Source organism: Schistocerca cancellata, chromosome 9 (genome assembly GCF_023864275.1).
Source record: "Schistocerca cancellata isolate TAMUIC-IGC-003103 chromosome 9, iqSchCanc2.1, whole genome shotgun sequence".
NCBI lineage: Eukaryota > Metazoa > Arthropoda > Insecta > Orthoptera > Acrididae > Schistocerca > Schistocerca cancellata.
In genome coordinates this window covers 55,090,532-55,104,947 of record NC_064634.1, presented here as the reverse complement: position 1 = coordinate 55,104,947, position 14,416 = coordinate 55,090,532, and the positions used below count along the sequence as shown (strand labels likewise).

Below are 14,416 nucleotides of genomic sequence, written 5' to 3'. Positions count from 1 at the left end.
TTATACGCACAAATAAAGTGAACGATGTACTTTATTGTCTCCTGGCGTTTTCACATCCACTTATTTCCAGCCTCAGAGAAATGGAACCCATAAAAAGTAAAAAATTATCAATGAACACCCCAGAGGTTCTACTTTTTCCTGATGATGAGTCTGAAAATTTTCTAGAAATTTCTGATAAGAATGATACTGACTTTGATTTCGAACATGGTAACTATCTTGACAGTGAAAGTGACTGATTTTTACAGTGTTTGCTTATTTACATTATTTTAACCGTACATTGCTAGTAACTCAACAAGTTTCACAATAAAAATCAAAGAAAGACAGGTTTTTTATTTGTTGTAATATTCATTGGTCATTATTTGCTATTTTTCATTCTGAAATTATAATTCGTGACCAGCAACCTAAAAACCTATTACACACTGATTAAAATGAAATTATAACGAATTCTGAATGAAGTGCTCGGCCATATTGGAGCTGCTACTTTGAATTTGGGAATTATGGTAAATTCGTAATGAAAGACCTCGAGAACCCTTACATACTAATTTACGTTTAAATCTGAAGCTCTTTTTCCCATTTTTTTTTTTTTGCCAACTTTTCTGAGACGTAGGGCACTGTTCATTCCTGCGGCTTCCCGTGACGCGCGAGAGTAAGGCGCGCACCCATCGACGACACAGGACGGTCTGAGGAGACCGAACGTCGTTGGGTTGCAATCGGCGTCTTCATAGATGCCCTGCAGTTGGTGTCACTGCGTAGGGTTCCGTGTTCTTCAGAATACATAGTGCGTAACTTGGACTGGTGGCTGTGCTCCATCTTTGAGATGCCTGTGGCGTTACCCTTGAACAACTTAACCCAAGACTGCATGTCGCCCGTGACGTCCCGACCTCCCTCGCTACAGACAGTATAGGAAGGTTGACCCGAACAGAATGTTAAGCGGAGGTCGCACACACACAGTAAAAATCTGGTCAGGGCTTAGCGAGAGGCTGGCAGGACAGCACGCAGACTCTGGACTCTGGAACAGCGCTGGAGCACCACACAGTGACGGACCCCTCCATTCCAGCGCATTTCGAATCGATGCCCAGTCAAGTTAAAGCCATTTCTCGGTGGCCTACCTGGCGGCACTGCGTACTGCATTTTGCACCCAGTATTCCACCCACTCTCCTGTGTATTCTGCCTGCTAAACTGCACAGCGTGAACATTAATAAAACCTGCAGTAAATGATGACTAACTGAAAACCTCAGCTGCCGACAGGTGTTGTTGATATACCTCGATGTGGACAGCTGAAAATGTGTGCCCCGACCGGGACTCGGACCCGGGATCTCCTGCTTACATGGCAGATGCTCGATCCATCTGAGCCACCGAGGACACAGATGAATAGCGCGACTGCAGGGACTTATCCCTTGCACGCTTCCCGTGAGACTCACATTCCCAACTGTCCACAATTCTACATATGTATTGTACCTTATAGACATTTTCCCAACCACTCATTACTCGCGCACGCTTTGGCGATTCCCGTAAAAATTTGGGCAACCTGTGCGCATTCGCACAGACGAAGTTACTGTCTTCGTATATATACACTCCTGGAAATGGAAAAAAGAACACATTGACACCGGTGTGTCAGACCCACCATACTTGCTCCGGACACTGCGAGAGGGCTGTACAAGCAATGATCACACGCACGGCACAGCGGACACACCAGGAACCGCGGTGTTGGCCGTCGAATGGCGCTAGCTGCGCAGCATTTGTGCACCGCCGCCGTCAGTGTCAGCCAGTTTGCCGTGGCATACGGAGCTCCATCGCAGTCTTTAACACTGGTAGCATGCCGCGACAGCGTGGACGTGAACCGTATGTGCAGTTGACGGACTTTGAGCGAGGGCGTATAGTGGGCATGCGGGAGGCCGGGTGGACGTACCGCCGAATTGCTCAACACGTGGGGCGTGAGGTCTCCACAGTACATCGATGTTGTCGCCAGTGGTCGGCGGAAGGTGCACGTGCCCGTCGACCTGGGACCGGACCGCAGCGACGCACGGATGCACGCCAAGACCGTAGGATCCTACGCAGTGCCGTAGGGGACCGCACCGCCACTTCCCAGCAAATTAGGGACACTGTTGCTCCTGGGGTATCGGCGAGGACCATTCGCAACCGTCTCCATGAAGCTGGGCTACGGTCCCGCACACCGTTAGGCCGTCTTCCGCTCACGCCCCAACATCGTGCAGCCCGCCTCCAGTGGTGTCGCGACAGGCGTGAATGGAGGGACGAATGGAGACGTGTCGTCTTCAGCGATGAGAGTCGCTTCTGCCTTGGTGCCAGTGATGGTCGTATGCGTGTTTGGCGCCGTGCAGGTGAGCGCCACAATCAGGACTGCATACGACCGAGGCACACAGGGCCAACACCCGGCATCATGGTGTGGGGAGCGATCTCCTACGCTGGCCGTACACCACTGGTGATCGTCGAGAGGACACTGAATAGTGCACGGTACATCCAAACCGTCATAGAACCCATCGTTCTACCATTCCTAGACCGGCAAGGGAACTTGCTGTTCCAACAGGACAATGCACGTCCGCATGTATCCCGTGCCACCCAACGTGCTCTAGAAGGTGTAAGTCAACTACCCTGGCCAGCAAGATCTCCGGATCTGTCCCCCATTGAGCATGTTTGGGACTGGATGAAGCGTCGTCTCACGCGGTCTGCACGTCCAGCACGAACGCTGGTCCAACTGAGGCGCCAGGTGGAAATGGCATGGCAAGCCGTTCCACAGGACTACATCCAGCATCTCTACGATCGTCTCCGTGGGAGAATAGCAGCCTGCATTGCTGCGAAAGGTGGATATACACTGTACTAGTGCCGACATTGTGCATGCTCTGTTGCCTGTGTCTATGTGCCTGTGGTTCTGTCAGTGTGATCATGTGATGTATCTGACCCCAGGAATGTGTCAATAAAGTTTCCCCTTCCTGGGACAACGAATTCACGGTGTTCTTATTTCAATTTCCAGGAGTGTATATATACGAAGACAGTAACTTCGTCTGTGCGAATGCGCACAGGTTGCCCAAACTCTTACGGGAATCGTCAAAGCGTGCGCGAGTAATAAGTGGTTGGGCAAATGTCTATAAGGTGCAATACATATGTAGAATTGTGGACAGTTGGGAATGTGAGTCTCACGGGAAGCGTGCAAGGGATAAGTCCCTGCAGTCGCGCTATTCATCTGTGTCCTCGGTGGCTCAGATGGATAGAGCGTCAGCCATGTAAGCAGGAGATCCCGGGTTCGAGTCCCGGTCGGGGCACACATTTTCAGCTGTCCACATCGAGGTATATCAACAACACCTGTCGGCAGCTGAGGTTTTCAGTTAGTCATCATTTACTCCAGGGAAAAGCTGCACGGTCATCAACAGTAACTGTTCTTTCGAGAACAAGTTACTGTCTTCGTGTTAATAAAACCGACAAACTGCAGGAACGGATGCCTGACTGGTAATGGAGGTCCTACAAACATGTGTCCGGATGTGGGCGGTGTACAGGCGACGGAAACAAATCGCCCGGAACTCAGTACAGGGCTGCATCGCATCCACATCAACACAGATGTCTAAAGCAGCCTCCATTATTATGCTTTTCGTGTCCAGTACAGTACAACAGAGTTATTTACAAATTCAAAAGAACACAATATAATACAGTAGCTACAATATATAAATTAGACACTGTACATGTCAAATTGATTTTGAAGCCCGAAATTCTGCCGTCTTGAGTGCTGGGACATTTGCTGAAACCAGGTCCTCAACCCTGCAGGCAACTTCTGGCAGACAAAGAGGTGTTCACTATCTAAGTTCACCACATTCGCAGGTCGCACCTGCAATAATGTAGCCCCGCCGCTTAAAGTTCTATCTGCAATTCGCGACCAATTCGCAGTCTTTTCAAAGTCTTGCACGTCTGTTCGGTTAGCGTTTGTTAAGGTAGTTGGAAACCAGCACCGGGTTCTTCCTTCAGGTTTAGTTCGTTAGCTCCAGTGGCCTTGTTTAGCCATACTTCTGTCCGGTAAGCGGAAGGCGGTTATGGAATGGCTTCAGTTAATCAGAGAGAGCTAAGATGTCACGCTTTGCTTCCAAACGTCGGATGCCTGTAATCATTTTCCTCTTTCTTCTTCTCAACCACTGCCGCTGTTGTTCGTCTGATATCGGGGACTGCTATGCGTGTAAGACGGTAGATTCTGTCAAATGGAGCTGTTCGTAGACACCCAGTTACAATGCGGCCTATAAAGAGCAGTGTCAAAGTTCTTAGTGTTGCGGAGTTTTCCAGACTGGTGCGGCTTATTATGCCGCAGAGAAACAGGGTTACAGCAGACGTCCATAGAACATCGGGAGTATGTGTGCGGTCGAGCTTTACCCTCAGGTACTTATAAGTACCAGAGTTTTCTAGTTGTTTTGTCCTCCAAAAAATGGCTCTGAGCACTATGGGACTCAACTGCTGTGGTCATAAGTCCCCTAGTACTTAGAACTACTTAAACCTAACTAACCTAAGGACATCACACACATCAATGCCCGAGGCAGGATTCGAACCTGCGACCGTAGCGATCGTGCGGTTCCAGACTGTAGTGCCTTTAACCGCTCGGCCACTTCGGCCGGCTCTTGTCCTCCAAGTTATTTCCACTATTGTTTTAGCTTGTCTATTTCTCGAGTGAAACGCACAGACCTGTGTTTTGGATTGATTGGGAGCGGCCTTTATGGAATGCAATGCATGCGTTAATGTGTCACGTCGTGTATTGCCGCACTCTTTCGCACGTTCCGGCTTCTCTCCGGACAGCGTCACAGGGGTCGTGAACACGCTTTTGAAGAGTCCGCACATCAACAAACCCTACGCTTTTCAGATGCCCCCAGAGGTTAATAATCCAGGGGTTTTATATCCGGTGATCTAGGAGGCCGTGCTAAAGGAACTCCGCGTCCTATCCAACCTCCGGGGAACATGTTGTTGAGGTGTGGGCGAACGGTAATGCTGAAGTGGAGTGATGCTCCGTCATACAGAACGACATTATCTTGGGTGTCGCCAAAGGCACAGTCTCAAGCAGGGTACTCCGCACGAAGTCCAGGCACGTCCCCCCGTCGAGGCGTTGTGGAGTAATAACCGCTCCAAGTAGGCTATATGGTTGCCGACAATCTCTGCCCACACATTGAAGCTAAATCAATGCTGAAGGGACGCCTCAACCGTTCCCCGAGAATTGTCTGTAGCCCACAGGTAACGATTATGCAGATTTGTGATGCCATTTCTAATAAAGGATACTTCGTCGGTACAGAGGAGTGATGACAGAAATCGCATACATGAAACTTCATGGCAGATTAAAACTGTGTGCGGGACCGATACTCGAACTCGGGACCTTTGCCTTTCGCGGGCAAGTGTTCTACCATCTGAGCCCACAGGTAGAGGCTCCTTTCAACATGAAATTATAATAGGGGTCACAAGATAAATTATTTGTGTAAGTTGCGTGTATCTGGCGCTATCTAAAGCCACGGCTTGCGATAATTCTTGTTTTGTCAGTTATGCCTATGAGAAGAGCCGCTTGGCTTCATCTACTCTATTGTAAAATCGTGTGATGTAACAGTCCACTATTTCTGAGGAAGATATTTTTGCAAATGTCGAAACGTAGGTCAAAGGTCTAATAAACCTCTGTTTCCAACTGGTTGGCTGATTTTTCAACCTCTTCAGATTTACACACTTGCTGTTTCGCAGCCATGTTTAGGATTTGTAATTATACCTGTAACTGTGTGGCGCCCCTTCTCCAGAGAACCGCCGCGCTGTGACACCATATCCAGGATGCCTTCTCATGTAGCAAGCTGCACATTACACCACTGGCCTTAACTGGCACACCAGGTGCGACTGTGCTGCCATCTCGCCGCTCGCCGGCGCTGCCCAGCGACGAGCCTTCCTGACTCACTTACTGGCTGCATCATCGCTGCTCGTCGTCACGCCACTTGTTACACTGCTCCGAGGCGGTGGCGTAAAGCTGTTATCCGTTTTTCGCGGCGACCATTGCCGCATGTCCCGAAACGTCGACAACTCTTACCTCCAGCTGTGCCGTACACTCTGCTAGTTTAAGTGAACAGCTGCAAGGTAAGCTCTCCCCAGCGAGCAGCGAGGCTGCAGCGTAGATGTACCCTGTGGCCCATGTGAAATGCTCAGATTCTTCACGCGTGGATACGCACACCCCCTAATGCCTGGTATCTCTACCAGTTGTTGCTTGAGAGAACACGCGCCACTTTAAAGTAAATACACTGATAAGCAAAATTATTATAACAGCTGCGACGTTGGATGCTGCCTGGCGGCATTCTGGCCTCATGACGCGATAACAAAGTATGTACGTCGAGCACACATTGACGGGGGATCACCCAAGCCAAAATACGGGCTGTCAATGGGGAAATTCACTGGGATAAGCGGCTACGACAAAGGGCAGAGTATTATTACGCAGAGTCTGTGGACTGGTACCTCTAAAACGGCGAAGTTGTACGAATGTTCGCGTGCTATTGTCGTGGGCATCTACGGTAACAGGTAGATGGACAGTGAAACTACCACTTGCCGCTAAATGGTTAGACATCCACGACTCTTCACAGAACGTGGGGTTCAGAGACTTTCCGACCATGTTATAATTCTGGGTCGAGATTTTAATTTTTCGGATATAGACTGGGAGACTCAAACGTTTATAACGGGTGGCAGGGACAAAGATCCTGTGAAATTTTTTAAGTGCTTTATCTGAAAACTACCTTGAGCAGTTAAACAGAGAACCGACTCGTGGCGGTAACATAGTAGATCTTCTGGTGACAAACAGACCCGAAATATTTGAAACAGTTAACGCAGAACAGGGAATCAGCGATCATAAAGCGGTTACTGCATCGATGATTTCAGCCGGAAATAGAAATATTAAAAAAGGTATGAAGATTTTTCTGTTTAGCAAAAGTGACAAAAAGCAGATTTCAGAGTACTTGACGGCTCAACAGAAAAGTTTTGTCTCAAGTACAGATAGTATTGAGGATCAGTGGACAAAGTTCGAAACCATCGTACAATATGCATTAGATGACTATGTGCCAAGCAAGATCGTAAGAGAAGGAAAAGAGCCACCGTGGTACAACATACGAGTTAGAAAACTGCTGCGGAAGCAAAGGGAACTTCACAGCGCCGCCGGAATGGCCAAGCGGTTCTAGGCGCTACAGTCTGGAACCGAGCGACCGCTACGGTCGCAGGTTCGAATCCTGCCTCGGGCATGGATGTGTGTGATGTCCTTTGGGTTAGATAGGTTTATGTAGTTGTAAGGTCTAGGGGACTGATGACCTCAGATGTTAAGTCCCATAGTGTTCAGAGCCATTTGAACCATTTGAACTTCACAGCAAGCATAAACATAGCCAAAGCCTTGCAGACAAACAAAAATTACACGAAGCGAAATGAAGTGTGAGGAGGGCTATGCGAGAGGCGTTCAATGAATTCGAAAGTAAAGTTCTGTGTACTGACTTGGCAGAAAATCCTAAGAAATTCTGGTCTTGTTCCAAAGCGGTAGGTGGATCAAAACAAAATGGTACTGAAACGGACTAAAGGTCGAAACACTAAATATCTTTTTCCAAATCTGTTTCACGGAGGAAGACTGCACTGTAGTTCCATCTTTAGATTGGTGCACAGATGACAAAATGGTAGATATCGAAATAGATGACAGAGGGATAGAAAAAAATTTAAATCGCTCAAAAGAGGAAAGGCAGCTGAACCTGATGGGATACCAGTTCGATTTTACACAGAGTACGCGAAGGAACTTGCGCTCTTCTTTCAGCGGTGTACGGTAGGTCTCCAGAAGAGCGTAGCGTTGCAAAGGATTGGAAAAGGGCACAGGCCATCCCCGTTTTCAAGAAGGGACTTCGAACAGATGTGTAGAACTATAGACCTATATCTCTAACGTCGATCAGTTGTAGAATTTTGGAACACGTATTATGTTCGAGTATAATGACTTTTCTGGAGACTAGAAATCTACTGTTTAGGAATCAGCATGGGTTTCGAAAAAGACGGTCGTGTGAAACCCAGCTCGCGCTATTCATCCGCGAGACTTAGAGAGCCATAGACGCGGGTTCCCATGTAGATGCCGTGTTTCTTGACTCGCGCAAGGCGTTCAGTACAGTTGCCCACAGTCGTTTAATGAACAAAGTAAGAGCATATGGACTATCAGACCAATTGTGTGACTGGATTGAAGAGTTCCTAGATAACAGAACGCAGCATGTCATTCTCAATGGAGAGAAGTCTTCCGAAGTAAGAGTGATATCAGGTGTGCCGCAGGGGAGTGTCGTAGGACCGTTGCTATTCACAATATACATAAATGACCTTGTGGATAACATCGGAAGTTCACGGAGGCTTTTTGCGGATGATGCAGTAGTATATCGAGAGGTTGTAACAACAGAAAATTGTACTGAAATGCAAGAGGATCTGCAACGAATTGACGCATGGTGCAGGGAATGGCAATTGAGTCTCAATGTAGATAAGTAAATGTGCTGCGAATACATAGAAAGAAATATCCTTTGTATCATTTAGCTACAATATAGCAGGTCTGCAACTGGAAGCAGTTAAGTCCATCAATTATCTTGGAGCAGGGATTAAGAGTGATTTAAAATGGAATGATCATATGAAGTTGATCGTCGGTAAAGCAGATGTCAGACTGAGATTGATTGGAGGAATCCTAAGGAAATACAACCCGAAAACATAGGAAGTAGGTTACAGTACATTTGTTCGCCCACTGCTTGAATATTGCTCACCAGTGTGGGATCTGTGTGGTGTCACCGCCAGACACCACACTTGCTAGGTGGTAGCCTTTAAATCGGCCGTGGTCCGTTAGTATACGTCGGACCCGCGTGTCGCCACTATCAGTGATTGCAGACCGAGCGCCGCCACACGGCAGGTCTAGAGAGACTTCCTAGCACTCGCCCCAGTTGTACAACCGACTTTGCTAGCGATGGTTCACTGACAAAATACGCTCTCATTTGCCGAGACGATAGTTAGCATAGCCTTCAGCTACGTCATTTGCTACGACCTAGCAAGGCGCCATTACCAGTTACTATTGATACTGTAAAACATGTACCGTCAAGAGCGACGCTCATCATTAATGGATTAAAGTTAAGTATTCCACCAGCTACGTTCGTTTTTTCTAAAGTCTAATTTCCTTGTCCTTTTCCAGACTTCACGCCAGCCTGCGTGAGCTAAAACGCGTGCCTTTCGGCTTCCTCTAATAATACGGTGTTGGCTCTCCTGCCAACCCACAACACTCTGTACCAGATAGGGTTGATAGAAGAGATAGACAAGATCCAACGGAGAGCAGCGCGCTTCGTTACAGGATCATTTAGTAATCGTGAAAGCGTTACGGAGATGATAGATAAACTCCAGAGGAAGACTCTGCAGGAGAGACGCTCAGTAGCTCGGTACGGGCTTTTGTTGAAGTTTCGAGAACATACCTTCACCGAGGAGTCAAGCAGTATATTGCTCCCTCCTACGTATATCTCGCGAAGAGACCATGAAGGTAAAATCAGAGATATTAAAGCCCACACAGAGGCATACCGACAATCCTTCTTTCCACGAACACTACGAGACTGGAATAGAAGGGAGAACCGATAGAGGTACGCAACGTACCCTCCGCCACACACCGTCAGGTAGCTTGCGGAGTATGGATGTAGCTGTAGATGTAGATATGGAGTGTAAAGTAGAATCTACATCTACATCTACATTTATACTCCGCAAGCCACCCAACGGTGTGTGGCGGAGGGCACTTTACGTGCCACTGTCATTATCTCCCTTTCCTGTTCCAGTCACGTATGGTTCGCGGGAAGAACGACTGTCTGAAAGCCTCTGTGCGCGCTCTAATCTCTCTAATTTTACATTCGTGATCTCCTCGGGAGGTATAAGTAGGGGGAAGCAATATATTCGATACTTCATCCAGAAACGCACCCTCTCGAAACCTGGCGAGCAAGCTACACCGCGATGCAGAGCGCCTCTCTTGCAGAGTCTGCCACTTGAGTTTGTTAAACATCTCCGTAACGCTATCACGGTTACCAAATAACCCTGTGACGAAACGCGCCGCTCTTCTTTGGATCTTCTCTATCTCCTCAGTCAACCCGATCTGGTACGGATCCCACACTGATGAGCAATACTCAAGTATAGGCCGAACGAGTGTTTTGTAAGCCACCTCCTTTGTTGATGGACTACATTTTCTAAGGACTCTCCCAATAAATCTCAACCTGGTACCCGCCTTACCAACAATTAATTTTATATGATCATTCCACTTCAAATCGTTCCGCACGCATACTCCCAGATATTTTACAGAAGTAACTGCTACCAGTGTTTGTTCCGCTATCATATAATCATACAATAAAGGATCCTTCTTTCTATGTATTCGCAATACATTACATTTGTCTATATTAAGGGTCAGTTGCCACTCCCTGCACCAAGTGCCTATCCGCTGCAGATCTTCCTGCATTTCGCTACAATTTTCTAATGCTGCAACTTCTCTGTATACTACAGCATCATCCGCGAAAAGCCGCATGGAGCTTCCGACACTATCTACTAGGTCATTTATATATATTGTGAAAAGCAATGGTCCCATAACACTCCCCTGTGGCACGCCAGAGGTTACTTTAATGTCTGTAGACGTCTCTCCGTTGATAACAACATGCTGTGTTCTGTTTGCTAAAGACTCTTCAATCCAGCCACACAGCTGGTCTGATATTCCGTAGGCTCTTACTTTGTTTATCAGGCGACAGTGCGGAACTGTATCGAACGCCTTCCGGAAGTCAAGAAAAATAGCATCTACCTGGGAGCCTGTATCTAATATTTTCTGGGTCTCATGAACAAATAAAGCGAGTTGGGTTTCACACGATCGCTGTTTCCGGAATCCATGTTGATTCCTACATAGTAGATTCTGAGTTTCCAAAAACGACATGATATTCGAGCAAAAGACATGTTCTAAAATTCTACAACAGATCGACGTCAGAGATATAGGTCTATAGTTTTGCGCATCTGCTCGACGACCCTTCTTGAAGACTGGGACTACCTGTGCTCTTTTCCAATCATTTGGAACCTTCTGTTCCTCTAGAGACTTGCGGTACACGGCTGTTAGAAGGGGGGCAAGTTCTTTCGCGTACTCTGTGTACTCTGTGCAGATGGTGATGTATGGCGTCTCTGCCGAAAGAGCATAATGCTGATGCACGCACGGTGTTTTGGAGCACACCATTAATTGTACATTATTGAGCATAGAGCTCTGCAGAAAACCACCCCTACGTATTAACATGGTGACCAAACTATCGTCAACTGCGATTGCGATGGTCACGGGCCCATAGGGATTCGACCGTGGATCAATGGGAACGTGTCGCCTCTTCGAGTGAATCACATTTTCACTACACCAGGTTGATGGTCGTCTCCACCACAAACGCCGTCATCGAGATGAACGGCGGCTCGAAACCTGCGGCACGCTAAGGACGGACACAGCCTAGTGGGAGTCGTATTATGCTACGGGACACATTCCCCTGCGATTGCATGGTACCTGCACTAGTAATCGAAGATACGGTAACAGCTGCGACCCACTTGCAGCTTTTCATGCTTTGTGTCTTCCCCGACTTCGATGTCATATTTCAGCATTTTAATTGCCCGTGTCTCGGAGCCACAACCGTGCTACAGTGGTTCGAGAAGCATTATAGTAAACTAATGTTGATACTTCAGCGGCCAAATTCAGCGGCTCGTTATTTACGCGAATTTCATGACCTGTGCCTAGACATCAAATACTAAATAACTCTACAATCCTACCAATAAACTTTCGAATCCCTGATATGCAGAATCGGTGATGTATTTCGTTCAAAGATGAACCAATCAGATTAAGCAAGTACTGCGACTACAATCGTCTGTAACTGTTCAGTGCATAACAATAAGTCGATATGAATTGCAGGGAATATAAAAGAAAGTTAAAAAAATTACGTATTTGAAATGTATTTCATGTAACTCACGGGCAACATCTTAGCTATAATACGTTTCTTTTTTACAAAGGTCGTCTTTCTTCTAAGCGCCGATGCTATCTGTGAATGTTGTTGGCGTCTGGAAGTGCTCAGTTCTGTCCCGGACAATATCTCATCTTCAGTGAGATCAGAGAACGATGATTTCTTAAAATGTAACACACAGAGTGCAATTTTCTTCACTCACGTACCGTCGGACATGCATCACTTTCCAGTTCACTGCGCTTGAGTGACGATCGAAAGTCTGAACTTTCCTATGCATTGTCTGTAATTTTAATTGATGTATCAGTATGCATTAAAGAGTTACAGCCATTTCTAGTCTCAATAGCCATACTGAATTACTCTGTACTGCAAGGCCTGAATTTTTGTTATTATATAAGAAACATAACAAAGGAAATGAAAAATGTGACGATTATGCCAAGTGTCACAAACTCCTAACGAACATTGTTTGGTAATGTGGAACCTACCCTACACATTTACCAACCGCTGTTTTCCAGCTATTCTCACATATCTGGTAAAACGTCATGGGCTCCACGAAGGTATGTAGACGGTCAATTTATAGTCTTTCCGATTCCTACATCACGTTACCTTCTCATTGGAAAAAGGCTGCACACAATCCACTGACCTGAAAGTTTGAAAATTAAGTGTAGTTTTTCCGTGAAATACGTAGTCATTCACTGTCTGGCTGAGGACGTTTTACCTTGCTTCATAACATTATGTGCAGTCCACGTTGCCTCTTAGTAGGTACTTCAAAACCGCGCAGTCGATAACGTTGCGTGTAGTCCGTATAGTAACAAACAGTACTTACTATGAGAAGAGCAGTAGTCCAACCCTATCACTTCTTCGCTGTAACTCAACTCGCGGTTGGCAGACTGGTTGCAGAAACAGTCGAACATCGAAGTGCCGTTTGCTGCCAGCAAAGCCAACAACCACGCCGCTACGCCCTCTGCAGACATTGTTGGCTGTTGAGACCGACGCCGGAATACAGGGAAGTGCGAACCTCAGGCAGCACGGGCTCTATATAACGCTACGCGTGTCGGAGGTCCTTCCGCAGGAACACTAAACCACGGGAAGTATGGCGTGATTCGCTAGGGCAACAGATATTTTTATCTTGCTGTGAGAGTGACCAGCTGCCAACACACAGTCGCCACAGAAAATTGATTTTTCGCTTCGTTCGTGCTTCTGTCACGTGCTTATAGGATGAGCATACCACTAGCAGACTTGTGGGCGATATTCAAAAATGCTGGTTTACTACTCGGACACAAATCGCCAGACCTGCCCTATTGAGTACTGTCTTGCCAAATGACATGACCATAGTTATGAACTAGATCAGCAACAGCAACGGTAGCAACTGTAGAGAGCATTATCGTCGTAAGTAGTATATTTTTTCGTCATCTTTGCAGTATATGTAATATGTGGAAACCAGCTTATCTGAGGTTGCTGTAGATGATTTTGAGTGACAAGAATTTCGTTATGAATGCATATTGTCTCATTGTTTAAGTATTTGTCCAGCGTGTAATAGATTGTCAGAATGCAGAGAGCCAGCTGCAGCTGTGTCTGCTGCAGCAATATTATATAGATATATTTGCTACTTTGAGACAACTCTTCTAATGAGCAAGTGCTTATAACTTTTAATATATGCGTTTTAGTGCACATGTTAGCTGAAAATCTTTTCGTTATGTTGGTCCATACAACAATCTCTCATAATGTGGAAAGCAAAGAACTTGCAGCAGAAGAGATTTGTTTCACAGTATCGAAGATGAAAGATTGCACGTAGCTCTTAAGGTATGATTTTTCAACCCTTTGACAGAGCACTAAGAGACCTGAGTGGAACAAGGGCCCGGGAGTAGACAACATTCCATTGGAACTACTGACAGCCTTCGGAAAGCCAGTCCTGACAAAACTCTACCATCTGGTGAGCAAGATGTATGAAACAGGCGAAATACCCTCAGACTTCAAGAAGAATATAATAATTCCAATCCCAAAGAAAGCAGGTGTTGACAGATGTGAAAATTACCGAACAATCAGTTTAATAAGCCACAGCTGCAAAATGCTAACACAAATTCTTTACAGACGAATGGAAAAACTAGTAGAAGCCGACCTCGGGGAAGATCAGTTTCGATTCCGCAGAAATGTTGGAACACGTGAGGCAATACTGACCGTAACACTTATCATAGAAGAAACATTAAGGAAAGGCAAACCTACGTTTCTAGCATTTGTAGACGTAGAGAAAGCTTTTGACAATGTTGACTGGAATACTCTCTTTCAAACTCTGAAGGGGGCAAGCGTCAAATACAGGGACCGAAAGGCTGTTTACAATTTGTACAGAAACCAGATGGCAGTTTTAAGAGTCGAGGGACATGAAAGGGAAGCAGTGGTTGGGAAGGGAGTGAGACAGGGTTTTAGCCTCTCTCCGATCTTAT

General features: G+C 46.5%; 1 protein-coding gene across 1 annotated transcript in view; it reads right to left on the bottom strand.

Moving 5' to 3' along the window:
* The window catches only part of LOC126100505 (uncharacterized), a 176,550-nt gene extending 163,592 nt beyond the window's left edge, over positions 1–12,958 (bottom strand). The window contains exon 1 of the mRNA XM_049911115.1: positions 12,802–12,958. Coding sequence (XP_049767072.1) covers positions 12,802–12,949 — 148 coding nt within the window. The 5' untranslated portion in view covers positions 12,950–12,958. The remainder of the gene's footprint in view (positions 1–12,801) is intronic.
* Positions 12,959–14,416: the final 1,458 nt, after the last annotated feature.